The sequence below is a fragment of the Neurospora tetraspora genome (assembly GCF_033439725.1).
Source record: "Neurospora tetraspora strain CBS 560.94 chromosome Unknown B0H65scaffold_8, whole genome shotgun sequence".
Lineage (NCBI taxonomy): Eukaryota > Fungi > Ascomycota > Sordariomycetes > Sordariales > Sordariaceae > Neurospora > Neurospora tetraspora.
This window is the reverse complement of record NW_026944390.1, coordinates 1,682,002-1,706,598: the sequence shown is the minus strand read 5'-3', so window position 1 is coordinate 1,706,598 and position 24,597 is coordinate 1,682,002. Positions and strand designations below refer to the sequence as shown.

General features: G+C 52.1%; 8 protein-coding genes across 8 annotated transcripts; 4 read left to right on the top strand and 4 right to left on the bottom strand.

Moving 5' to 3' along the window:
• Window positions 1–3: 3 nt before the first annotated feature.
• On the bottom strand, window positions 4–1,978 carry B0H65DRAFT_478382 (histone-fold-containing protein). Its single transcript, XM_062827479.1, has 6 exons — window positions 1,656–1,978; window positions 1,452–1,483; window positions 1,235–1,250; window positions 668–755; window positions 533–595; window positions 4–455 (listed from the first exon to the last, which is right to left on the bottom strand). The coding sequence occupies exons 1-6, from the start codon at window positions 1,787–1,789 to the stop codon at window positions 300–302; spliced, it is 489 nt and encodes a 162-aa protein (XP_062677727.1). The 5' UTR covers window positions 1,790–1,978; the 3' UTR covers window positions 4–299.
• A 738-nt stretch (window positions 1,979–2,716) lies between these two features.
• Window positions 2,717–4,802, bottom strand: B0H65DRAFT_478372 (survival factor 1). Its single transcript, XM_062827477.1, has 4 exons — window positions 4,340–4,802; window positions 4,041–4,256; window positions 3,157–3,958; window positions 2,717–3,093 (listed from the first exon to the last, which is right to left on the bottom strand). Exons 1-4 carry the CDS (start codon window positions 4,360–4,362, stop codon window positions 2,989–2,991), a joined length of 1,146 nt encoding a protein of 381 aa, XP_062677726.1. The 5' UTR covers window positions 4,363–4,802; the 3' UTR covers window positions 2,717–2,988.
• A 115-nt stretch (window positions 4,803–4,917) lies between these two features.
• B0H65DRAFT_317100 (mitochondrial 54S ribosomal protein YmL19) lies at window positions 4,918–5,887 on the top strand. The gene is made up of 2 exons (XM_062823377.1): window positions 4,918–5,367; window positions 5,457–5,887. Exons 1-2 carry the CDS (start codon window positions 5,227–5,229, stop codon window positions 5,790–5,792), a joined length of 477 nt encoding a protein of 158 aa, XP_062677725.1. The 5' UTR covers window positions 4,918–5,226; the 3' UTR covers window positions 5,793–5,887.
• A 1,606-nt stretch (window positions 5,888–7,493) lies between these two features.
• B0H65DRAFT_317058 (kinase-like domain-containing protein) lies at window positions 7,494–10,966 on the top strand. The gene is made up of 4 exons (XM_062823376.1): window positions 7,494–8,026; window positions 8,186–8,589; window positions 8,668–9,979; window positions 10,033–10,966. Exons 1-4 carry the CDS (start codon window positions 7,972–7,974, stop codon window positions 10,686–10,688), a joined length of 2,427 nt encoding a protein of 808 aa, XP_062677724.1. The 5' UTR covers window positions 7,494–7,971; the 3' UTR covers window positions 10,689–10,966.
• Window positions 10,967–11,717: 751 nt separating this feature from the next.
• Window positions 11,718–12,577, top strand: B0H65DRAFT_552739 (chaperonin 10-like protein; the record flags this gene model as incomplete). The annotated part of the gene is made up of 4 exons (XM_062829911.1): window positions 11,718–11,846; window positions 11,969–12,196; window positions 12,366–12,424; window positions 12,553–12,577. The coding sequence occupies 4 exons, from the start codon at window positions 11,718–11,720 to the stop codon at window positions 12,575–12,577; spliced, it is 441 nt and encodes a 146-aa protein (XP_062677723.1).
• A 3,458-nt stretch (window positions 12,578–16,035) lies between these two features.
• B0H65DRAFT_316787 (glycosyl hydrolase family 61-domain-containing protein) lies at window positions 16,036–18,229 on the top strand. The gene is made up of 2 exons (XM_062823375.1): window positions 16,036–16,584; window positions 16,643–18,229. Exons 1-2 carry the CDS (start codon window positions 16,395–16,397, stop codon window positions 17,869–17,871), a joined length of 1,419 nt encoding a protein of 472 aa, XP_062677722.1. The 5' UTR covers window positions 16,036–16,394; the 3' UTR covers window positions 17,872–18,229.
• Window positions 18,230–21,852, bottom strand: B0H65DRAFT_581983 (DNA repair and recombination protein RAD5B; the record flags this gene model as incomplete). The annotated part of the gene is made up of 7 exons (XM_062830833.1): window positions 18,230–19,446; window positions 19,496–19,597; window positions 19,656–19,928; window positions 19,992–20,075; window positions 20,131–21,026; window positions 21,080–21,258; window positions 21,315–21,852. The coding sequence occupies 7 exons, from the start codon at window positions 21,850–21,852 to the stop codon at window positions 18,576–18,578; spliced, it is 2,943 nt and encodes a 980-aa protein (XP_062677721.1). The 3' UTR covers window positions 18,230–18,575.
• A 1,015-nt stretch (window positions 21,853–22,867) lies between these two features.
• B0H65DRAFT_478315 (uncharacterized protein) lies at window positions 22,868–24,485 on the bottom strand. Its single transcript, XM_062827476.1, has 4 exons — window positions 24,323–24,485; window positions 24,029–24,174; window positions 23,246–23,958; window positions 22,868–22,967 (listed from the first exon to the last, which is right to left on the bottom strand). Exons 2-4 carry the CDS (start codon window positions 24,035–24,037, stop codon window positions 22,961–22,963), a joined length of 729 nt encoding a protein of 242 aa, XP_062677720.1. The 5' UTR covers window positions 24,038–24,174; window positions 24,323–24,485; the 3' UTR covers window positions 22,868–22,960.
• Window positions 24,486–24,597: the final 112 nt, after the last annotated feature.

Here is a 24,597-nt window from a genome sequence, read left to right as displayed (position 1 = left end):
TGACTGACGAGTAGTGACCACCGGGACAGCGGGGAGATCGAGAGAGATGCTGTAGATTATGGCTTATGCTGTCGGTCGATGGGCGGCATGCGATGATTCATGTTGATGTTGATCGGTTTGAATCCTCTTGCAAGCACCGGTACCATATCAGGGGCTGGTGCGGGCGCAGGTGCAGGTCCTCGACTCTGAGAACTTGACGTTGTCGCTTCTGCCGTTGCTATCGTCGTTGCTGACATCGCCTCCACAATCTGAAGATCATCCCGGGCCAGGTGGTCGTCGTACGTTGACTTCGGAGTATTCTAGTCCGAATCGTCGTTGTCGCCGCGATTACCGCCGCGGCCCTGTTCGCCGCCCTGGATGAGGGCGCGACGGTGGGCGCCGCGCGCGGGAGGCTCCCATGTCTCGGGGTCGAAGCCGTAGATGGGTTTGCCAACACGGCGGAGGGCGAAAATCACCTGTTTGATGTGTTAATCTGGTGATATTTCCGCTGCTACCTTTTCCAGTGTCCCTTGAGGGTGCTGATGCTACTTACGTCAGTGACGGTGACCGTCTTCGCGTGCCTGTGCTCGGTGTACGTGACACAGTCACGAAGGATCTGTAATAAGTGTGAGTTAGTGGTGGGGTCTTGGTAGGTGAGAGGAAGAGAGGGAGGCGCTGGGAAGCATACCATCTGAAGTCTTTCCTTCAGTGCAGCCCTGATGTCATCGTAGATGCCGGCAGAGATACGCTTGACACCGCCACGACGGGCTAGACGTCTGTAATGTGTTAAGTTACATGATCATTTTCTTTGAAGATGTTTTGACAGCTATGTGAAGAGAGGGATAGGTAGTATGACTGATGATGTTGAAGGGGAGATGCGATTGTATGTGAAAAGGCCTTGAAGTGTTAAGACAAAGCCTGTTGAGACAATGAGAAGACATGTTGATGAATGCGAGCCAAGATAAAAGCAGTAAAAGTAAGATCAAAAGTTGTCTGATGCAGGTACAAAGATTTTGTGACCTATGATAAGGAGCAAAGTGAAGATGGAAGATGACATGGTATGCATCTGCCAAAAGTGCAGGGTAGGCAATCCACAACAGCAGCGGCCCACCACGGTCCATGGGCTTTGGCGACCAAAAGAGAACCTGACATGAACCTGATAGAAAGATGAAGAGGCGGGTAAATCGGAAAGATGTTCAGATGGCACAAAAGCAGCAAGATAGACAACATAAACACGGTTTCGAATAGTACATACCGAATAGCAGGCTTGGCTGAAGCACAGAGAACATGAACGTATCAGTAAACCGTCGTTTCTCGATCGCGGATGATGAGCCGAAGGGAAATCGAAGAAGCGCGCTCGACTTTCACTCCCATCCTCCGAAGTTAGATGAGAATGATAGTGCAAGAGCGGACACACAACGCCGTTGATGGTTGATGTGCTGAATCGTAGATGGTTGGTTTGTGAAACTCACTGATGCCTCGAATAGTATCCTTGATGATCTTTCTGTTTCCCAAAAGTGAAATTCGTTAGTGTATATTGTATACTCGGGTAAATGTAAATGTTTTTTGGCTGGTGAGGGTGTATCGTGTATCGTCGTCCACGGTGCTTCTTCGGACATGTCAAGATGCTGGTGCTGGGCTCAGCCCGCGTTCAACTGAAGTGGAAGTCGACGTACCTGTGGCGCTTGATGCCCACGCCGCCCTTGCCCTTGCCCTTCCCACTCGCGCCGCTCAACACGGACTTACCGCCCACCGAGTGACGATGCTTGAGTCCCGAAGGACCGCCGCGCGAGGGTATGGTCGGCGGCATGATGTCGAGTATTGAGAGTTAAGCCGCTCCGCCTATGTCGAAAGTAAACAACAAAAAGAGGTGAAGATGAAAGCTGAGAGCGGCACTCCTGCAGGGCCAGATGCAACTGACGGAGGCGTGCCGTCAAAGTGGAAGTTGGTGTGGGGGAATGTGCGAAGTGGGGTTAAAAGTCGTTTGAAAGCGAGCCGGATAAATCGACTGTGTGCCCAGATATTTCGGCGGTATGGGGCCATACAAACTAACAGCCAGGCTCAGGCCAAAAAGCCAAGACCCCAAGCTTGGCATCAACTTCGCGCGCGCCGGCAACCATGCCCAAGTGCTCACCAAAAGTCATCATTTCAAACCACGACAACGAGAACCAGAACGGCCTTTTTTCGAATCGCTCAATTGACATTCAGATTCTGCATAGATGAGGGCATCTCCATGGGCGCTCCGCACTGGTATCGGCGGTATGATGGCGGCGGTTGTTGAGTTTGGAGCCCCGTAGCTGTGCTTTAGTTTTGCCTCCCTTTGGCGTAACCTTCAGCTCTTGGAGTTGAACTTTTAGACGAACCGCCTTATGCTTTCTTCCGTCATCGCCTTCTGCTCCCTCTGGCTCTCTGGCCATCATCTTCTTCTTGAGCGCATCGTGAGAAACATCACAATGAACGCTGGTGGTTGAGCCGCCGGGGAATTCATGACACCTCATTGGCCAGACAGGTTCCACACCGCTGAAATATCTGGGCACACAGTCGATTTATCCGGCTCGTTTGAAAGTTCGAGGTTGGTCGATTGCTAGGATGGAAGAGGGGTGCAATTAAAGCAGCATGGGGTGAGCTTAAGCTGTCGCTCATATCCAGATAGGGAGGGGTCTCTGCACGAGTGACAGACAGGAGGATGCTCAAGTCAAACTGCCATATCACACAATCACAACTGAAAGACCACAGACACAGGAAAACAATCCAAGTTTATTAAATTAGCTGGCCCTTCAAGGAGCCTTGTTATGTTATATCAGATCCACTATGCAAAGCGGGCTCCTTGTCCAGACCGAGACATTATCGAGTCCTTGTAAACAGTATGCAGGAGACAAACAGTCCAACGAGTTGACCAAGCACCTCTATCGGCATCTCTCAACAACTCCAAATCATGATACCAGCCCTCATTGAATATGGCGCGTTACCCAGAAAACCCCTCATTACTTCTTCATCGTCAAATCAGATTTATGCGGAAATGAAGGTGGCCTCGCTGAACAGGTAGCCCTCCTCCGAAATTTCTTCCTCCCCAATCTTGAGCTTGAGAGTGAGCTTCTTCTTTTGTGGCGCGTACTAGATGATATCCATGTCAGTTCAAGAGTCCAAAATAATGACCGATCAGCAAGCAAAGCATACCTGGTAGATGTACGGCTTTGTGCCAACAGCACCCGCGACGATCTGCTTGACGAATCCCGGCACCTCAGCCATGACGTCTATCCTGTCGAGCTTATCCTCGAGCTCGCCCTCTAGAACAGCATCGGCCTGCTTGCCGTCCTTGGTAGCACCCTTCCACTCAAACTTGATAGCGGTCGGCTCGGGCCAGTCGTTCTCCGTGTCGCCCTTGATCGCAACGTGCGTAACCGCACCCTCGGCGCCGGCAAAGATGATCTCATTATCCTTGACGATACCGCCGACGTTCACAACCGTCGATCCGTAAGAAGGGGGAGTCGTGTACTGCATCAGGACAGCAGAGTAGTTGGGGCCCTGGAAGTCGCAAAAGTTCCACTTGGCCGCGGCGTGGTGAGGCTTCATGCCCTGGAGAGCGTGGACGAACATGGCGCGTCCCTTGCAGTTGACGGGACCATCCGGAGTGGCAATCGTGCCCTCGGCGACACACCTAGGCCAGAAAACGTGGCGCATGGAACCCCAAGGGTTGGCAGGGTCGGTGCCGAACAGTGTTGTGCCGGAGGTGCCAACCTTGAAGCCAGGCGCTGTCTTCTTGATGGTCACGTTGACGATCGACCTTTCATCGTTCAACGACTTGATTGTGTACGAGTTTCCATCTTCCGAAAGCTCGACGGCGCAATCGGTGGCGTAGAAGCTGGTCTTGTCCTCGCTGAACTCGTGGTTGTTGAGGGGCGTAGAGCACCAGAGGTGGGGCTTGGATCCATCCAGAGAGAAGACCTTGGAGTTGAACTGGCAAGTCGTGCGGATGCCACTGTTGCGTCATCAGGTCAGTACGAGACCCAAGTTTCCGAGCGCGCCACATGGACGGCGGATGGTGCGATGGGAAAGCTTACGCAACGTTAGAGTAGATGACCTGGGCAAAGGCGAGCTGGCCGCTGTCCGTCATGAAGTAGAAGCACTGCGTCTCGACGCAAGTAGACTCCATGGCCTGCCATTTCAGGTCATTCTTGGTGGTCTCGGTATAGGGAGTCGTCTTGGCCTCCTCGGCGACAGACTTGATAGCCTCGGGGCCGTAGATAGGCTCCTTGGTGCCGGCGACATTGGCCAACCTACAAGCAAGTTGTTAGAGGTTTGCGTCCAGCGGATGGTGGGGGTGGTATCATGGATGGTTTGGGGAGCTTGGAGTACTCACGCCGCTTGCGCCCACTTGAACATGGTGAAAGAGTTTGGGGGTATAGACAAAATGGGAAGTTGAGTATAGATTAGAGAAGCAAGAAGCTAAAACAACGAGGCAAAAATGAGTCTAGTTGTGAGAATTTTCCAGGTAGTTTGATGTTCAAGACTAAAGTCATTCACCGCCGTCGAGAAAGATGGATCAGAGATGGCGCCGCGCTCAAATAAAGGCCAATGGAAAACAGAAGGGGCAACCCAGTCTGTCCCAAATCTCCTACAAGTACGTACCTGTGGGCTCCCCGTAGTCGTGGCCCTCAGTGGCAGTCGAGCGGCAAAGACAGTCACTGGCTCTTGAAGGTGCACGTCACTTGTTCCGCTCATCTCTCCACATCACCTGAGGACTTGACGATTGGACCCAGGTCCCTACAGGCGGGTCTGCAATCACTTGGATGCAGGTGGTTCCAGGTTCGGGTTTCGCAAAGTTCCCTTGCAGACTTGCAGCCGCTGGAACGCACCTTTGCGGCAGGGCAGGCGGCAGGCAATGATCGGTCCAAGTGGGAGAGCGAGGACTCGGGGTCAAGCCACTGCACTGAATGACGGCACTGATAAGCGGCGATAAGGGACTAATAATAGCACTTTAAGTGGGGTGTGGCTGGAGCTCCCAAGGAAGGAGTGGCTGACGAAACCCTGGCCGCGACGGTTGTCGGCCCGGCGCCCGATTTTTTTTGGGCCCAGCTTGAGAGGTGCCGCCCGCCGCCGTCGCCGCCGCCGTTGCTGCCGCTGTCGCGAACGAGAGTACCCGACCGACCTCGAAAGTGTAACACGCGACTGCAGACGCGCCGCATCGCCTTTCCGTTCTCCACACAACTCAACTTTCCCCGAGGTCCCTGCAGTCGAGTCGCCAAAATGTCCAAGGCCGCAAAAGGTGGTGCTGGTGGTGTTGAGCAGGTGGTGAAGCTCATTGTCGGTGCCGGTCAGGCCAGCCCGAGTCCCCCGGTCGGTCCGGCCCTTGGTTCCAAGGGTATCAAGTCCATGGACTTTTGCAAGGTCGGTTTACCTGCCCAAATCGCACAGCACTGCAGCTTTGGCTGCTAGCGACACCCGGAACAAAAGTTAACATGCGCTCGATACTATAGGAGTTCAACGCTAGAACCGCCCACATCACCACCGGTATCCCGATGCCCGTCCGTGTTACCGTCAGGCCCGATCGCTCGTTCCACTTCGATGTCCGCACCCCCCACACATCATGGCTTTTGCTCAACGCCGCCGAGGCCCCGATAGGCAAGGGCGGCAAGAGAAAGGGCGCCAGCAACCCCGGCAAGGAGGTTGTCGGCACCGTCAGCCTCAAGCACGTCTACGAGATCGCCAAGATCAAGCAGTCCGAGCTCCGTCTCTCCGGCCTGCCCCTCGAGGGTCTCTGCAGAGCGGTCATCTACCAGGCCAAGTCGATCGGAATCAACGTTATTCCTTGAAAGAGGGTGTACGCTGAAGGGAGGTGTGATGGCCTCGTAATACGGGCTTGGGAGCACGAAGGCGTTACGGTTGTTTCTTTCAGGTGGATAGACCACGGCATTGTTACCAATATTGGATGGGGACTATAGCCATTGCTTGTGGCTCTGTATATCTTTTTTTGTATCATTATTGTATGTCAAAGTCTCAAAATGCATAGCGCGCCAGGAGCTGTTGGTTCATCCACGGAGTATGTTCCTTGGGAAGGGTTTGACGACAGGGACTTGATGGGAATTCACGGCACATCGGGATATTTGCTGGTTGAGGCTTTCTTCGGCTCACCGTACTCCAGCTTCGTCAGCCTTGGTGCGCATAGCTTGTGGCTGTGAAACCACCAGGCGTACGATGTTCTACCCGTAATTCTTCAGAAGGTAGGATAAAGTTTTAAGGTTGGTGGTAAGTAAGGCAGAACTCCCCACGGGCATTATGCTCACCTGTAAGTAAGATGTGGTTGTGGTGCTTTGGCCAATCTGACTGCGAGGCGTTGGTGATATATCACACATGAAAAGGGGCTATGTAAACAAAACCCCCTCCCCCAAGTCCTTATCCAGCAGCCGACTTCTTATCACCCATGCGAAGGCCCGCTATCACGTCGGCCTGGTGTTCATCCCATGCTTCCAATGCTAATGAGATGAAGGGGATGATTGTTTAATATCCTACACGTGTGCGACAATTGCAATTACATTCGATGGCTTCCAGAAACATTCGGGCAATTACCTCCCGCAGCATGGCGGGGTATCGACATGGGTTACACCGAACCGAACGATAGGACCTGGGATTCGGCGGTAGAGATCGACACAGAAAGCGGTTCACCATATCCGCTGCCAGTGCGCTTCCTGGCTTCCGATCGATGCCATCTTGAAAAAGGTTGGGTGACATCAGGACAGTCACTGGACTCGCTCTTTCGGACACGGCGGCTCTCTAAGCTCGCTCCGACGGTGGTCGGGGCTGCTGCGGGATTCAGGTACTTGACTCTCTGCTGTCCAGTTGAAACACAGGGCAACGAGGATGACAGCCAAGGCATCGTCGGCTGATGTGTTTACTTGAGTCATTGGGTGAACTCTCCAGTGTTTGAGGAACAACACAGGGCGGTGGGAACAAAGACCTGATGGAATGGATGTCCTGGCAGGAACCACCCCCGCGTCAATGCAGTTGGTAACTGACGGTTTTAGAGGGGGAGGCGCTGAAATCGCTCGGCATCTTCCATTGTCATTCCAAAGCTGGAAAAGGAAGTCGGACAAGAAGGGGAGAGGACATGGACATGATCAGGGACCCCACGTTGCCGACCGCTCCCGGTTGTGCCCTCCAGTGTATGACAAAGACCGAGATCCAAGACTCCTTTTGCGGTTTTGGGAACACTGATGTCCAGACATGCCCGCCGTCACGTTCAAACTGTTTGACTTTGAGACCGCTCGCCCTGTGAGGAGTCTGTGACTGCGGATCCATCTGAAATTCCATTCAATCATTCCCGTCAAGGAAGCCGGCTTGGCCCGATCTCAGGTGCCCGCACTCAGATTCAACTCGGGTCCTCCTCTCAGGTGCTCTCAGTGCCTCGCAGGTCTCACTGGTCCATCAAGGGTACCCGTGCCTCCCGCCACCTGCAGCCAACGTCTCCTGTACCTGTCATGTAGTTTCAGCCCCACCACGACGCGCAACAGAGCGGCATCTTTCACATTTCCACTTCTTCGCCGAACCCGCTACGGGGAGGACAAAAAGCCTAGGCACACAGCATCGACAAGTGGAAAGTGGAAGCCCCATTATTCACCTCCTACTAGTGACTAGTCTGAGTCTTGTCTACAGGCTTTGCAGTTCCATAACAGTTTAGATCGCCGTCATCTATTTGGCCCCGACTCATTCTTTCGCCGCTGTCCCATTTGCCTTTCCCTTGCTTCCACTTGACAGGTTCCCGCCCATCCCGCCGCTGCGTCTGTTCTTGTCTTGCATCTTCTGTCGTTCTGGCACCTGTCTGGCCCTTGCATCTTGCATCACACGGTCTTTTATCCCATCTTTTTGTCTCCGTCTCCAGGGCGGGCCAGATACCAGTCGTTATTCGGATTCCTGCCAGAATTTTACAAGTTTTATTAGTTTGCGGAGACAGGTGCAAATTCGAACGAAGTGATCAAAGCACCGCAAAAAAAAGAGATGGCGACCGCTGAGCAAGAGTTAGAGCAGCGTCAACCGGACGAACAGCACCAAGGTAAGGAAGGATAAAGAACAAAAAGAAAGAAGAAGAAAAAAAACCGAAAAGATCACCGGCAACCCCTCATCTCTAATCCCTACTACGCCAATGCTCGGCGACCAGGACGAGCAAACATCGAATTGAAGCAATTCGCTAACTTTTAGTCTCCTCCAGCAGCTGTCGAGCCGCAATCGTCCCAAGTCACTCCCGATGAAACAGCCAAGACTGAGCCTGCTGTCCGCTTCAAGTCAACTGTCGAAGAGATCACCCCAGAGGGCACCACATCGACACCAACCATTGCACCAGATGTCAGCCTCGGCGAACCGGGGGGAGAGGTCACTCCCGAGCAGCTTCGTGATATCACCGAGAGGTTGAAGGCCTGTCCGCTGCAGGAGCGAAGGATAGGCCTTTTCCAGTACGAGGCATTCTCGCTTCCCGCTTCAAGGGTAAGTCCATCCCAATTTCACGTGTGCTTCCTTCCTTTGTTCACCTCTCTGCTTTTGCCTTGGTCCGTCGCTTCCGGGGGCCTTGTGCAACCAACATCAGCTCGGTGGCTTTTGCTGGCTTTTGCCATGTCTCTTGTCTGATTGCACTCCATATATCCATTTTGCGTTTGCGTCTTTACCCCTTGGGCGAGGACTAATATTTTCTGTCTCCAGACACCTTCCCACGAAGATGAATCGAGAGCTGCCAGTCGCGAACATACACGGAGCTCGGCAGGTCGCAACTCACCGCTTCTTACTCCGCACATCAGGGGCCCCGAAATGCATACACCTCCTCTCACGCCGGCTGGAACCGACAACGTCGACCGAGAACTTCGCCGCGAGGGCGAGGGCGCTCTGACACAAGAAAGGCGGAGTGCCAACCTCATCACTCCTCAGGACTCTTCCCACGAACCGACATCACCCACCTCTCTCCGCCAGGTCCAGCTGCCTACACCCGACGAACAGCTGCAGAGCTCTTCCAGGCCGACTTCGATAGAGGCCCGAGAACGTCCCCAGATCACTATCGGTGAACATCGCAGAGGGTTATTTTCCGTTGGATCCGGTGGCAGTTCTCCCAGTAGATCTCAGCCTGCGTCCCGTGACTCCAGCCCCTCCCGAGCGTTAGCCGCGTCACAGTTCTACACCCGCCAACTACCACCTCCCGGCGATGTCAACGATCCGTACTCGGCAAGCAAACGACCTGCGCAAAAAGGCATCGAGCCTCGCTTCATCTTCTCCAGGAAAAAGAACTCTTCCTCTTTGAGTCTGGTATCCAAAGGCGACAAACGCTCCAAGAAGGATCGCCATGACAACGACGACGAGGCTTCGATCCACAGCAGAAATAGCTCAATGGCGGATCTGAAGAGGTTCTTCAAGCTAGGACCTCACAAGAACAAGAGACCGGCATCTCCCGCTGCTTCTGTAAAGTCTACGCCCAAGACACCGGGAGCCAAGCCTGCCCAGATTCCGTTCGGTGACGATCACGGTCTCTCTTCTAAATACGGCAAGCTTGGCAAGGTGTTAGGTGCGGGAGCGGGAGGATCCGTGAGACTCATGAAGCGCAGCGAAGACGGCGTGGTCTTTGCCGTCAAGGAATTCCGCCCTCGCCACTCGTACGAAACCGAGCGCGAATATGTCAAGAAGCTTACGGCCGAGTATTGCATGGGATCTTCTTTGCACCACGGCAACATCATCGAAACCCTGGACATTGTCCAGGAGAAGGGCAAATGGTACGAGGTGATGGAGTACGCTCCATACGACCTGTTCGCCATCGTTATGACAGGGAAGATGTCTCGAGAGGAGGTCAGCTGCTGCTTCCTTCAGATTTTGAGCGGTGTCACATACCTTCACAGCATGGGCCTCGCGCATCGGGATCTGAAGCTCGACAATGTGGTGGTTAGCGAGCATGGCATTATGAAGATTATCGATTTTGGTAGTGCTCATGTTTTCCGGTATCCTTTTGAGACTGGCATTGTTCATGCCTCAGGTGAGTAAACTCTTTGCTGAGATGCTGGTTGAAGTGTTCTAACCGATTATCAGGCATTGTTGGATCCGACCCATATCTTGCCCCCGAGGTGTACGACGAGAAGAAATACGACCCGGAGGCCGTCGATATTTGGTCCTTGGCCATCATTTACTGCTGCATGACACTCCGACGTTTCCCGTGGAAGGTTCCTCGATTGACCGACAACTCGTTCAAGCTATTCGCTGCAGAGCCTTCGTTCGGACACGATCCCAAGAAGCTGTTGCTTCCACCACCTTCAGCCTCCATGTCGGCACTTAGCGATCTTCCGTATAGAGACTACGACCCTCAGAGCGTCAGGGGAAGCAGCGACAAGATTGACAAGGTTCAAGATGACAAGAAGACGACTCCCGATCACAAGCCGACGGCGTCTACAACCAGCGTACAAGGAGAAGCTGGCAGCACTGGAGAGAAGAAGGAGGTTATCCGTGGCCCCTGGAGAATCCTCAGGCTTCTTCCGAGGGAAAGCAGACACGTCGTCGGCAGGATGCTCGATCTGGATCCCAAGACACGAGCCAAGATGACGGAAATTCTTGACGATCCCTGGGTAGCGAACACAGTCATTTGCCGACAGATCGGCCCCGGTGCCGTGGCGCATGCGGATGACCACACACATGTTCTCGAACCCCCATCAGCACCTGCAGGCACCAAAGATGAAAAGGCCAAACGCTAGAAGTGGAGCTTGCGCCAGAAAACTTATCGAACACAGGACGGCTTCTTAGGGGTACAGGATGCCACCAACACTTGGGGTAGGAAGAAGAAGGGAATTTGAAGGGGACTTGTGGGGGTTACTTTGGGCTTATTATCGGAAAGACCGGACATGCGTTATTAGAGTAGTATATGGGCATTGTTACCATTTTCCCCTCAGTCGGTGTCTGTCACCTTGTGAGGCAGCGCTTTTTCGTCATTTTTCTGGGCGTTTTTGGGATTTGGGAAGATAGCGCTTGGATTGGGTTTGGTTAATCCACGCAAAGGTTCAGTATAAGGGGGGCCGGGTTCCAGGCATACAGCGTTCATCTTTTTGATTCTGCTGCTCTCCGGTAGGGATAGAAGGTGGTATGGCTAGGCCAAACATATTTTGGGAGACGGGCATTGAACAATGTTGAGTGTATAAAGGTCGCTCGCTTTGTATTTAGAGAGTGCAGTTAATAATCGAGTAACGTGATGAAAGTTAGACAGACAGCTGGTCGGTCTCAAGACATGTGATGGTGATGACAGTGATGGGCTTTCAAGACAAATCGAGTTGAGATGGAAGTTGGGAGTCCAGGTTACCCCTTATATAGGTAGAGGAGACCTTCATGCGTGTCGACGTGTGTTTTGTCATGGTGACCGGAGCAACGGACGGAGCTGCTGCGCAGGCCGATCCACCGTTCCCCGGCGAACCCGGCCAAGCCGGGCGTGTTACCCCAGCTTCACGCAGCCAATCAGAAGCAGGCAGGCTGCCCGTTTTGGCGAGATTGCCGGTGACGTACCGAAGTCGGCAGGGATAAACAGCAAGTCCGGGCCCATTAAAAAATGGAGCGGCATCTTCTAGATGCGTATCGAAGCTCGTACAAGGGTCATCAAAAGTCGCGATCCCGCCGGCCTAAATACCGAAGCTCTCTCCCTCTCAGTCTCCTCAGTTCCGCCGTACTCGTCCATCCTCTCGCCCAATCTCGCCAGCCGAATTCCTCGTCGTCGTTCACCGTTCAAATCCGTCAAAATGGTGAGCACATACCTCCTGCCCGAGACGCCCAATCGCACTCCGCCGCCGGGGACAAGGAAGCGCCAGAAAGAGAGAGCTACATGGCTTTCGGGAAGCTTAGCAATTGCGCTGTATGACCGGTGGCTAGTACATGGCACAACCGAACACCCGGCGGCAAGCACCACAACGAGTGCATTGGCACCGAACATACAAGACGACACCATAGAACCAAAACATCGACTAACACGTTATTGTGTTCGTCACCATAGGCCACCTCCGTCCGCTCCATCAAGTCCCTCGTCCCCCTCCTTGACCGCGTCCTCGTCCAGCGCGTCAAGGCCGAGGCCAAGACTGCCTCCGGCATCTTCCTCCCCGAGTCCTCCGTTAAGGACCTCAACGAGGCCAAGGTTCTCGCCGTTGGCCCCGGTGCCCTCGACAAGGACGGCAAGCGTCTCCCCATGGGTGTCAACACTGGCGACCGCGTCCTTATCCCTCAGGTACGTCAGAGTGCCACCACAATACATACAATGCCGATGCAGAGCAGATGGGCGGTCACAGATTAAAGTTATCTGTCTGTAACACCCAGATGCAATGCATGCATGCATGAGCTTTTATATGGAGGAAAGAAGAAGATAGAAAGGAAGATACTAATGCGCCCTTTAACAGTACGGCGGTTCCCCTGTCAAGGTCGGCGAGGAGGAGTACACCCTCTTCCGCGATAGCGAGTAAGTAACACCACACACAACATCCACAGATTTTGTCTCTGATCGGAGGGGGGGGAGGGAAACTTTCCCCGGCCGGTTTATACAAACACACAGGCAAAGACGGTTGCTAACATATGCCTCTTCAACAGGATCCTTGCCAAGATCAACGAGTAAACCCCGTTGACTCAACATAAAACAAAAAAGCAAAATATAAACGATACCCTCATCATGATTCTTATGACAATATCAAAAGTGTACCAATATGTAATGTACCAATAGAAACCAACATTTCACAGCAGCTAAGCGGACAGGTTGGCATAGTTGACACGAAGACGTGGGCATGAGGAGGTTCGGCAATTGCATGATAACGGCTTTGGTTATAGGAAATGGCATCTCAACTCATAACTCTTGTGACAGTTAACTTGAGACGAAAAGTGACAGGTTGTCAGTTCTCTTCAATCGACTCTTCACATCTCCACTCGTCCGATTCAGAGTACGATATCATCGCTCGACTTCCGGTCTCAAATTAAACAAGCATCTTTTCCCACACTTCTCAGGTCTCGGTCCTCGGTCTCGGTCTCATGATCCTTGGTACCTACTGCCGGTACAGTTAGGTCCAGATCTAAAATGCTAGACAAGACGAGACGAGGCGCGGCTGATACATACTACTGCTCTTATCCACGGAACAACCAGCAAGCGAGCTGTCGTGCTGATCAACTGCTATCAATCAGCACAACACCATCCAACACCAACACCAGCATCTCACCAACAGCGCCAATCAAGCAACAAACAGTCAGTCAATAGCCCCGAGACTCCTGCGATGCAGCTCTCAGACGAAGTTTCAATCTGTCGTTTCTCCTCAAACTGAAAACTGCGCGCGTTAAAAGCGAGACGAGACGACCAAGAAACTGCAGACGGAGAAAAAGCGACTCATATAACGATTCGAGACAAGCCAAAACATAACAAATCCAGGTCCGGTTCTCATTCCGAGCATGTTCACTCACCTGCACCTACAACATTTACGCAACAGTCAACCCCTCCTACATACGTCCACCATACGCGCCTATCCGCCATCTTCGGAACTTTTAAGATGAAGGTTTGGCTAGATTATCAATTCTGCAGTCCGGGTGTTGCTTCGTACCCATGGACCGGAGCACCCCCTCCCCCTGGTCAATCTTGAAACATTGAAACATCTTAACCCTCCCATGCCCTCCTAGGCTGCCCATGTGTTTTTATGATAATCTTATGTCGATCACCCATCGCCCAACTAGTATCAATTATCGCTCGGGCACATGGTGGATGTCCAATGTGGCGGCTGGCGGGTTTGTTTACCTCGGAACATCTCTCTCGATGAAGATTGGTCACTCTCATTCGAAGCGAGTGTTTCGCTCCCCTCACTTCACTTCACCTCACCCAGGAACGAACAAGTCAATGCCTACAGGTATGTATGTTGGTGATGTTCATCCCTCCTCACCAAAACAGGGCACCCTGCGGCAGAGATTGCCTCCTGTGTGAAAGAGCAAACCGCATAAATCGGTATATTGAACAATCCATACCTTGTAGCAACCAACACAATGTCTTTCTTTATCTCCCTTTCGCGCGCGCGCTTCCGCGCCAAAGACCGTCTGCGTCCGAGCACATTGGATTCGCATTTTCTTCATTTCACATTATCTTCATGTTGTGCTCACACCTGTCTCTGTCTCTTTGGCTCTGTCTTTATGCCTGTTTGCGGCGTCGCAAATGTCGTGGACCCCGAAACTCACTCGCCATCCTGGCGAACTTAATCCGATTTGCTTGTTTGGTGATCTCATTATTTTCGCTTGGCGATTGCTTATGCCCCTGATCCACCACCATTTCCATAGGAGAGTCTGTTTCAAAGTTGCTCGCTCACTCGCAGAAAAAGAGAACAGAGATATATACTACCGAGGAACAGAGGGGGAAGAGGGGTCTGGTAGACAGAGGCAAGACACAATAAGAAAAAACTCCCGAGAGGCTCATGCCTGTCATTCGGGTAGATCATCATTCCTCCACACAGTGAACCCATCAGCTGGATTGGATATGCAAGGCACCAGAAAAAGAAGATGTTTCGAAACACAGAGGGCGTGACTGCGAAGGCGCCGAGGGGGGTCCTTTAATAAGCGCCGCTCCAATGTTTCCTCTCTGCGGCTACCAGCAATTTTGCATTCCAGCGAACCAACGGGCTGGGCGGGATCTCCAGTTGGATGAAACACTGACGGCTTCTCTTGGCGGACAATTCCCCGGCGGCGGCGGACGGCGCCATTTCCGTCCATCCTAGGCGGCTGCCAGGGCAAAAGCAGGGGTTTTTAACAGTGCTGCTTGGCAGGGGGGCCCATTTACAGGCTTTGGAATGCAACCGAGATCGACAGCCGAGGGACAGCAGCATCGTTGGATTTCCATTTTCTCTTGACATTGTTCGCTTCTTCTTCCCCTGGCGATCTTGGCTTCTGCTTCCATTCCCCTTCCGCTTCTCACCTCACATCAGTTTTCCCCTCTTTCTTCGTTTTCGCTTCAGAACGAGGAAAGACTCGAATTTAGCTTTCACATCCAGTCGTCGTACTACAATACTGCTGACTGTGTCGTCGGGTGGCATCCCGTCGCCAAGTTCCCCGATTTGGCTCGCTGGACCGCTGGACCACTGGAGATGTGGTGACATGACATATGTCACGGCATCACGGCACCAGTTAAGCCAGGGGCAGAAGCAGAAAAAGATGACTGCAGATGGATGAACGGACAGGAGAGGGGAGGAACCAACTGCCTTGCTTCTATTCTCATGCCGTGTCGTGAGACTAGTGGTAAACAGGTCTCGCTCCTCCTTTCGGACGCAATCACGAAGCTGTTTTAACCGACCGACCGACCTCACTACTGCAAGCGTAGAGTATCCTCTAGACGCGGGGGAGGGGAGATGATAGGTCAGGTCAGGAGAATTGACTCGTCGGGCTTCTATGAGACTATGGCAAAGATGGATTCCATTCACAGTTCAGACTCCCTCGATCAGTTGATCAGTTGGACATATCACATCGTCACAACCGAAACGCTGACACCCGGATAACCATATTGCCCCCTACATGCCTATCATATCCCCTATTCCCCATATTCTACAGTGAGCACAGCACCAAAGGTCAGGTACACTGCAGTCCATGGCAGTCTGCCGACTTGATGGCAGGACAAGTCGAAACAGTCAGTTTCTAAGGCCCTGTTTCTTGCGGCATTGTGTCCGGGTCTGAGGACTTGCTTGCAAAGCTCCGGCGTTTGTGTCTCCTTCCTCATATCTTCTTTTTGCCCGAGGAGCGGGCGTTTGCTTCTTGTTCTGAGAGTCTCGAGGGCCTGGTTGGTCAAGGTCTCAATGATTATTCAAGGACTGTCCAAGGGTACCTTACCTTGTCGAGGACAAGCTTGTCTTGCCTTAAACCACCAACTGAACCCTACCAGTCGACGAGGGGGTCAGCCGCCGCCCAAGGGCGCTAGACGGGTAGGGGTAGGTTTTAGGGTAGGACTGCCAGGTACAGTGCAGTGGAAGGTCGGGTAGCACTCGGTATTCTACATCCCTGACCTATCCTTCATTGCTTTGTTCCTGTTGTGTGGGTTTTCTCATTCTGTATATATCCCTTTTGTGTTCCCTTCTTTTCTCTCGATCTTCTTCCTGTTACTTAACTCTTCCTTTAACCGCCAGAGCTTGGTGTTGTCTTTTCCCCCTTCCTTCCTTTGGAGCCTCAGCTTTTGCAGAAACAGACTAGAGGTCTGTGATCCGGTCTTTTCTCTCCCTACCTTCCTTCATTCACCTATTTCAGAAACACCACGTTAAAAAATAAACTGGTGATCCATTCGATACGGCTTTATTGGACATTGCTTGTCCATTCCTTCCTTCGACACACATATACGACAGAAAAGTCACTTGACTTTTCCTCGAAACCTTCGGCTTGACTTTTTGTGGCTGGCCACACATCGACACTTTCAAAGCATATTATCCATCATGCGTTCCACCACTGTCCTCGCCGGTCTGGCGACTGTCCTTGCCCCGTTGGCTTCTGCCCACACTGTCCTCACAACTGTTTTTGTCAACGATAAGGACCAAGGAGATGGTACCGGCGTCCGTATGCCCTTCAATGGCAGCATCGCCAACTTCCCCATTATTGACATGAACAGCAATGACATGATCTGTGGTAAGTCTTGGATCCCTTCCCACTCATAACCGCTCAAAGACACTCACACATCAAACAGGCAGAGACGGCCTCAAAAAGGTCAGCTACACCATCCCCGCCACCGCCGGCTCCAAGATGACCTTCGAATTCCGCACCTACGCCGACGGCAGCAAGCCCGGCTTCATCGACGAGTCGCACCAGGGTCCCATATCCGTCTACGCCAAGTCCGTCTCGGACTTTGACCAAAAGCCCGGCGGCTCCGGCTGGTTCAAGATCTGGCACGACGGGTACGACGAGTCCACCAAGAAGTGGGCGGTGCAGAAGGTCATCGACACCAACGGTCTCCTCAGCATCAGCTTGCCCTCGGGCATGCCCACGGGCGCCTACCTGCTTCGCACCGAGGTGATCGCCATGCAAAACGTCACCACCAAGGCCGACGGCAACTGGTACTGCGAGCCGCAATTCTACGTCAACTGCGCCCAGGTCTATCTCCAGGGTTCCTCCTCCGGCAAACTCTCCATCCCCTCCGACAAGGAAGTCGCCATCCCCGGCCACGTCCACCCCTCCGACAAGGGTCTCAACTTCAACATGTACGACATGAAGGGTCTTCTTCCCTACGTGATTCCCGGCCCCAAGCCCTTCATCCCCACCTCTTCCTCTTCCGGCACCAACGCAAAGGCAGCCCTCACCACACCCACCAAGTTCCCCGGCGCCGTCCCCGACAACTGCATCCTCAAGAACGCCAACTGGTGCGGCTTCGAAGTCCCTTCCTACACGACCGAAGACGGGTGCTGGGCTTCCGCGGACAACTGCTGGGCCCAGAACAAGGCGTGCTTCGATTCTGCTCCGCCCTCCGGCATCAAGGGATGCCAGGTCTGGCAGAATGAGAAGTGCCAGCCGCTTGCGGATTCTTGCAATGCGAAGCAGTTCACCGGTCCGCCGAACAAGGGCAAGGTGTGGGGGGATGTGACTGTTAAGGACACGAGCGTCCAGGTACCCGGGGTGATGAAGGGGGCGGATTTGGTGGACAGCCCTGTCGACACCAGCAAGGACACCAACAACAACGTCGTCAAACCAGCTGACAACAACAACAACAACAACAACAACAACAACAACAACAACAACAACAACAACAACAACAATGTCAACATCCCCCCTCCCTCTACCACCGTCTTTAACACCGCTACCATTGCTCCCGTTGCTGCTGCTCCCACTGAGACTGTTTCTCATACTATCAGGTGCGGCAGGGGTGACAAGAAGCAGAAGAGGAGGATGCATATTAACAGACATAAGCGGGCGGATTTCTAAGCAGTTAGCCATTTCTGGTGGCTGGGATGGATACTTTGATGATATTGTCGATATGGTGGCTTGGCGGCAAGCAAAAATCTTCGCTTCTTTACTGTCCTTTATGACATGACATATTCTTTCTTCGCTTCTTCTATCTTCTGCATTGTGGGTGGGGGACACCTCCTTTTACTTCTTTGGTCGTGTTTGCTGAATGACATTGAGAAACAGATGTGGTTGGGGTACTTGACTCCCAACTATCTCTAGCATTGCATGTTCAATTTTTTCTGGATACTGGATAGATGGAACAAAAACGTCTGGGTAGAAGGAAATGTTAAAAACGGCATGAATGATTCAATGCTGCCCATTTGGGCATCTTATTGTTGATACAATGAAAATCGTTTCTCTAATCTGTCTTTTCCGATATCTTGGTGCATGAACCTACAATGTTGTTTCTAACAACCTCCTAGATGAAGTATCGTAGTAACTGCCGATGCTTCAAGAATGACCACACATTACCCGCCTCTTTCCTTCCATATGCTAGTAACTATGAGAAGTTGTAGTCCACCCCAACCTAACACGTTAATCTCCAGTACCGCGATGCATAAGATCTAACACAACAAACATCCATACAATCACAACACACAAAACGAGCACCGGCTACTCTTCTATCCACCTAGCCATCATAAATCTTCCCTCACTATACTCTACCGTCCATATTCCAGATACTAAGAAAGCAGCTTCATAATATCAGCCATCCTCGTCTCCTTGACCTTCTTCTTACCATCCTGCTTCTCCTGGAAAGCCTTGCCAACCAGCTCTCTCTTCTCCTTCTGAATATCCAGAACACGTTCTTCGATCGTATTCTCCATCACAAGTCTATAGACATTCGTCTCCTTGGTCTGACCAAGACGATGGACACGATCAACAGCTTGATCCTCGATGGCGGGCGCCCACCAGCTATCAGCGAGGATGACGGTGTTTGCTGAAACCAGGTTCAAGCCCACGCTGCAGACGCCCAAGCTGGCCAGCAGGATGCGCGTGTTAGGATCATAGTCCAAGGCACGGATGGCGGCGTCGCGCTGAGCTGTGTTCATGCTGCCATCAATACGGGTGTAGGTGTACCCAGCCTCGTCCAGCTGATGTTGGATAATGGTTAGGAAGGAGGTCCACTGGGAGAAGATGATGACTTTGCTTCCTTCCTTCTCAAGGGCGCCTTTGACGAGCGCCAGCACAGCTTCGGTCTTGGAGCTCTTGGTCTCGGATTCAAGTTCCTCTTCGTCCTGGGTGGCCGAGTGCTCGGGCGCTGGTTCAAGAAGCTTGTCTTCCGAGAGGGGAGCGCGGCACATGGGGCACTTTTGTTGAACCTCAATGACCTTGTCGATACAGTCTCGACAGAAGACGTGCTTGCAATGTGTGATCACCGGGTTGTTCAATGGATCAATGCAAATAGGACACTCTTCTTGACTCTCGATGTAGAGCTGAAGTGCCTGTTGCAGAATGGCTTTGTTTTCGTCGGTGAGATCAACCACATCTTTATCTGCGAGAAATTCGAGAACCTCTGTGATGCGTTTCTTGCAGAGAACCCAATGGTTGCAACTAGAACTGGTTAACATCGTTACTGGACTTAACACACTGGAACACCTACGTTTGTCGAAGACGTAGAAGCCTCTCGAGAACTCCCTGAAATTGTCCCTGTGAACGCTTGGACTGCCTCCGGTAGTCTTCAAGAACTCCCTGTGCTTCGGACCTGTTTCGTTTGTTAGCTCGCTGGCAATATGAAGATAAAAAAATGTGGGAGAACTTACAGCAAAGCATCATACTTCTTCTGCTCGTCAGGCCAGAAGGCGATACGGATAGTTTGCTCGGTCTTCTCTGGAAGCTTCAGATCAACAAACTTCATGTCCTTCTTTCTGCGAATGCAGAGATCCCTCATTAAACCTCTCAACAGAGCTTCTCCCTTGAGCTCCCCGTTGGCAAGCGGCCTGGTAAGAACAGTGTTGAAGATTTCTGGCTGTTCAATTCCGCCTGTTATGCGGAGAAACTTGACCAGGGAATGAAGGTCCTCGACACTGTTGATGCTATGCGGGAAGTTTTGTTAGCACTGCACGTAGAGTTTCCAAATCGTTCATTATTCAACTTACATTGGAGTTCCTGTGAGTACCCATCTGGACTTGGCCTCCAATTTGCAAGCATTCTGAGCTACTTGGGCTTTGGCGTTACGAATGCTGTGTCAGTTTTGTTAGCATTGTACGTAGAGTACCAGATCATGCATTGACCCACCTGTGTCCTTCATCAAGGACTACCCTTCTCCAGCGAGTCTTTACTAGAGCGTCATCGGACAAGGTTCCGTAGCTAGTAATCACCACATCGTGGTCCTGGAGCGTTTTGGCAAATTCTTTGCGTTTGCTTCCATGATACATGACGATCTTTGGTTGATGTTCCTCGTGGACATGGCGTCTGATCTGCTGCTTCCAGTTGCTCATCACACCAACGGGGGCAACGATGAGGGTAGGGCCGGTACCCAGGCCTTCGGTCATGATGAGACTGATGATCTGAATAGTCTTTCCGAGGCCCATATCGTCGGCACATATGGCGCCTGACATTAACTCGAGAGGAGACTTGTTGTAGAAGCCCGTTGCCATGTTGTAGTACCGGCCGTCAGCGGCATGCTGCCAAAGCTGTACAGAGTCGGTAGACCCCTTTGCAGGCATTTTGGGATTCTCCTTGGAGATCATCCAAGCAAGGCCCTGAAGCTGATATGGAAGCAACTGCGCGCGCAGCTTCTCTGGCTGGGAAGCCATTGGAAGGTTGGCCAGGTCCTCCTCACTCATGGCGAGTGACTTAATCATATCGCCGCCGGAGCGGAAATTGGTGATTTCGCTCATTTTAGCCAATTGCTCCATTGTAATTCGAGGCTCCGGCTCTTGGGTTTGGCTGGGGAAACCATGAGTTCCATTGCCCCTGAGTTCGAGTGTCTGTCTCTTTCTCTGCTCCTCATTTGCCTTGCGTGTTTGTTTGAGTTGGGTGGCTGTAACAAGCTTGTCCTTCTTCAGCCGTTCCTCAAGGTTGGCTCGTTGAAGTGACGCGCTCGTGCCGTAGAAGTAGAGTCGAACGGGGCAGTCGAAAGCCCCCTTCTCTCCAGTAAGCATGCCCTCAATTACAAGGTCGCCCTTGTGCTGGGTTGGGTTAGAGAAAGAAATGACCGAAGTGATACAAGGGGATTACACACAATGTAAGGGGCTAGCTTAGCTGCAACGGTCTTCGGGATATGACCAATCTGTCTGCCTAAAACGTTGTCCACACGAATGGCATTGGGGTCGTACTGGTTCTGAGGCTCTCTCTTGCAGACTACCACTTCACCGGGAGAAGCTACGCCGTTGTAGTATCGCACACCAACAATCTTGCCGTCTGTCTTGTGTTAGCGTGGGGAGTGAGCAGCAGCAGGAAGCAAGATATATACGGACCGAAGTGCCCGTAGAATTCGAGGACAGGGCCAGGATCGGCCTGGGTGAGGTCAATGACCTCGGGTTCATCGTCCGACTCGAGTATATCGGGCTGGGTGCTGAGCCAGTTCAGGGTGTCATGGATGGCCTGCACATGCTCCGGAGGACGATGCTGCGAGCTCGAAATTGCGTGGCTGCTCAAAGTTGGTTGGGTGCTTTGACTGCTACGTGTTGTGTGAGTGCTTGTTGTCCTCTGGGTACTCGGTCTGCTCTGGGTGCTTGGCCTTCTCTGAGTCTTGGATCTGCTCTGGGAACTCTGAGTGCCTGGTGTCGTTTGCCAAGGTAGTTGCCGTCGTCCGGAACTAGTTTGGCTCGACGAAGAGGGGCCATTGGTGCTAGTAGATCGTGGGACGTACGGTGTGGAAGAGCCTCGCGAACGAGACTGCGGTTGAGAGGACCCCGAGGACGAGCTATGAACGTTCAATCGACGTCGACGTGCTTCATCTCGGCGATCGGAATCGACAGTTCCGACGTCAGAAGTGTAGGGTCGCTTTGGCATTGTTGCTCGACTTTGGCGGGATACACGTCGAAGCCGCTTGAAATGCCTTTGAAGGTACTAGAAAGTTGTGGTTTGTGGAAGAAAGACCCAGACACAGATGAATGAATTCAACCTCTCCTTCTATTTTCCGAAAATGCAGATACTGCGGTGGGAGATGACTTGGAAAGAGCGATCAACCCTACCTACACGGGTTCGAAACACCGAGACGGCGGATGGATTTCTCCACAATGGTTGGAGAACGAACGCGGAATCCCGGTCGCCGTTATGCGAACTCACGTGATGCATCCAATGGCTTGGGTCCCGTCGTCAAGGTAGGAATGATAAGATAAGAGACTGGGACGGACTGGGCCATGACGTCACTGTCAACTGGTTGAACAATGCCTCCAGTTGTTGACAAGGGCAAACTCGTGAGGTATTGAAACGAAACTGACTTGTCAAGGAGATATTCGGAAGGTTAAAGATGGTGTCACTTCAGATATAGTGCGTATCACGCCATTGGGCTCATACACAAGTCAGAGGAAGGAATTGCTACCAAATACTCGACAATCCATTGGATATGACTGCGTGTTGTTTGCGATCAAGATCAAACAAAGCAAGCAATCAACCACAAGGTTGACGAACACGATAAATATGCAAGGGCCCGAAGGCAGTCATGAGGGTACAAGTAGCATGTTCCTTTCGAGGTATAAATCGATGGTATCCCGTTTGTCCTGAACATTACGAATGTCTCCAGAAGAGAAGAAAGAAGCATTTCAGACGCTACCAACTCCTAAACGTACAATCATCCTTCATCATGAAAGTGTACAAATAACCAGAGAACTTCCAGCATCTATGTCTCCATTAAAAGCTCCTGATACAGTGAGCAGCCTTCCAAGCGCTGCTTATCACAACAAAATCGAGAACGCACGCCGCCCTGTCAAAGAACGACCCATATCAAGACCAACATACCCGTCATATACGCATCGAGATGCGCTCCGAACGCCGTCCAACAAAAAATGAGAAAAGCAAATGAATGGCAAAGTCTTTCCTTAACCGTCACTGTTTCGTTGAAACAAAAGCGCAATGGTTAGCCTCCATTTGACCCTCTCGCAGGTGTGAAAGTGTTGGGTCATTGTCTTCATCGAGAATCGTCGTTTGTTTGAGGATATGGTTAGGAGCTTCTGTCCATCTGAACGAGCAAAAGACACTGCGCTGGAACTCCAAGAAAGCCAGACGCTCGCTCGCTCGCTAGATTCGGTTTGGCAAGGGGAAAGAAGGAAGGGGCGGTGCAGAAGTTTCATGAACCAGAAAGAGGGAAGGAACGTCGACTAGGGCACGAAGCCCAAGCCACACAACTGGAAGGAGGGAATACCGGAAAAAAGAACGAGAGGGGAAGAAATGGAAATCCACATACAGCAAAGCAAGCGTCAAATCACCGTGGATGTGCGCCTTCAACTCAATCTCAATCTCGAGGTTCAAGTCCAACCTCAACTTGAGCGGGTTCTTGCCTCCGTCACCACCACCGCCGCCTTGCTGCATCTGCTGTTGCTGCTGCATCAACATCATCTGGTTTTGCTGGCGTTGTTGCAACGCTTGTCTCTGGCGGTACGACATTGGCTCTTCCTCGGAATCTTCTTCGTCGGCGAAGCGGGGGCGACGGCGGCGGCGAGGCTTCTCGGCGACCTCCTGGTTGCGGCTTTTCTTCTTCTTCTTTTCGTCGCGCATGAACTTGGGCTGCGGAGCTTCCTCGTCCTTGGGTGTGGAGGGCTGAGATTCTGAGGGAGACTCTTCGACGGCGGCGGCGTGCTTTGTAGCGCTGCCGTCTGCTTTCTCTTCGTCTTCCTCTGCTTCGGAATCGTTCTCTGAGTTGTCGTCGTCGTCGTCGTCGTCTTCGTCATCATCATCATCCTTCTCTTCGTTGTTTACTTGATTCTGGTTGTCTCCATCTTCGTTATCATCCTCCTCATTGTCATTGTCGCTCTGGTTCTCATGATCGTCCTTGTCGTTCTTGTTGACGTCGCTGATCACTGAATTGGGTCCCGTTGTTTCATTCTGGGTTTCCTCGGTATTCTCATCCTTCTTCTCCGCAGCATCCGACTTGGGGACCTGGTCATTGTTGTTCGGTGTCTAGGCGATGTTAGTTGCCAGCCTCGACCATTCACTCATCGCCCCCGTTTCACACCGGGAATGCACTCACAGGATCCATCTTGTTCACTGGTTATGAGTATTGTGTATCTCCTGTGCAAAGTTGCTATGAGAGGGGTGTCACAAAGACAGGATGGAAAGGAAAGAGATATGTTTGATTGTGCGAACGAATTCCTAGAGTGTAGCTAGGACAGGAGACTAAACAACACAGAAAAGGTTAATGCAGGTTTAAAAGACAGGGCACATCTTCCACCATGAGACCGTGACCACTTGCTTGCGCGCTTCCTGGCCCGACGCAAGTAGCTCATCCATCCACCCATCCCACTGCACTACGAAGCTGACCTACCCCAATTCTCCCAGAGTGACGACATGGGGAGCCGTTTCCCAAGACCTAAGAATGCTGGGTGGCTCTCCAAGCTCACAAGAGGCTGTAATACCGTCCAGAAAAACGGAGCATAATGAACACTTCCGTTCTTTCGCATAAATCACACACCCACCTGCAGTGTCTGATGAAGCCTTGCACAGCAGAGGGAGTCGTCACCAAATTCCGTCGCGGGGATAAGCGAGCTATGACGTCGATCAGACTTCAAGAGCGGATCCTAGTTGGAGATCAAGCTTTTG

What these genes read in the sequence shown, in the direction of transcription:
- B0H65DRAFT_478382 (XM_062827479.1), bottom strand. Translation starts at nt 1,789, where the DNA reads ATGCCGCCGACCATACCCTCGCGCGGCGGTCCTTCGGGACTCAAGCAT. An exon ending in TGAAGGAAAGACTTCAGATG is followed by an intron (nt 596 to 667) that starts GTATGCTTCCCA and finishes CACTTATTACAG; the next exon opens with ATCCTTCGTGACTGTGTCAC. An exon ending in AGACGGTCACCGTCACTGAC is followed by an intron (nt 456 to 532) that starts GTAAGTAGCATC and finishes CACATCAAACAG; the next exon opens with GTGATTTTCGCCCTCCGCCG.
- B0H65DRAFT_478372 (XM_062827477.1), bottom strand. Translation starts at nt 4,362, where the DNA reads ATGTTCAAGTGGGCGCAAGCGGC. An exon ending in TTCAAGTGGGCGCAAGCGGC is followed by an intron (nt 4,257 to 4,339) that starts GTGAGTACTCCA and finishes ACTTGCTTGTAG; the next exon opens with GTTGGCCAATGTCGCCGGCA. An exon ending in GTCATCTACTCTAACGTTGC is followed by an intron (nt 3,959 to 4,040) that starts GTAAGCTTTCCC and finishes ATGACGCAACAG; the next exon opens with TGGCATCCGCACGACTTGCC.
- B0H65DRAFT_317100 (XM_062823377.1), top strand. Translation starts at nt 5,227, where the DNA reads ATGTCCAAGGCCGCAAAAGGTGGTGCTGGTGGTGTTGAGCAGGTGGTG. An exon ending in AGTCCATGGACTTTTGCAAG is followed by an intron (nt 5,368 to 5,456) that starts GTCGGTTTACCT and finishes TCGATACTATAG; the next exon opens with GAGTTCAACGCTAGAACCGC.
- B0H65DRAFT_317058 (XM_062823376.1), top strand. Translation starts at nt 7,972, where the DNA reads ATGGCGACCGCTGAGCAAGAGTTAGAGCAGCGTCAACCGGACGAACAG. An exon ending in ACCGGACGAACAGCACCAAG is followed by an intron (nt 8,027 to 8,185) that starts GTAAGGAAGGAT and finishes CTCCTCCAGCAG; the next exon opens with CTGTCGAGCCGCAATCGTCC. An exon ending in TGGCATTGTTCATGCCTCAG is followed by an intron (nt 9,980 to 10,032) that starts GTGAGTAAACTC and finishes ACCGATTATCAG; the next exon opens with GCATTGTTGGATCCGACCCA.
- B0H65DRAFT_316787 (XM_062823375.1), top strand. Translation starts at nt 16,395, where the DNA reads ATGCGTTCCACCACTGTCCTCGCCGGTCTGGCGACTGTCCTTGCCCCG. An exon ending in CAGCAATGACATGATCTGTG is followed by an intron (nt 16,585 to 16,642) that starts GTAAGTCTTGGA and finishes CACATCAAACAG; the next exon opens with GCAGAGACGGCCTCAAAAAG.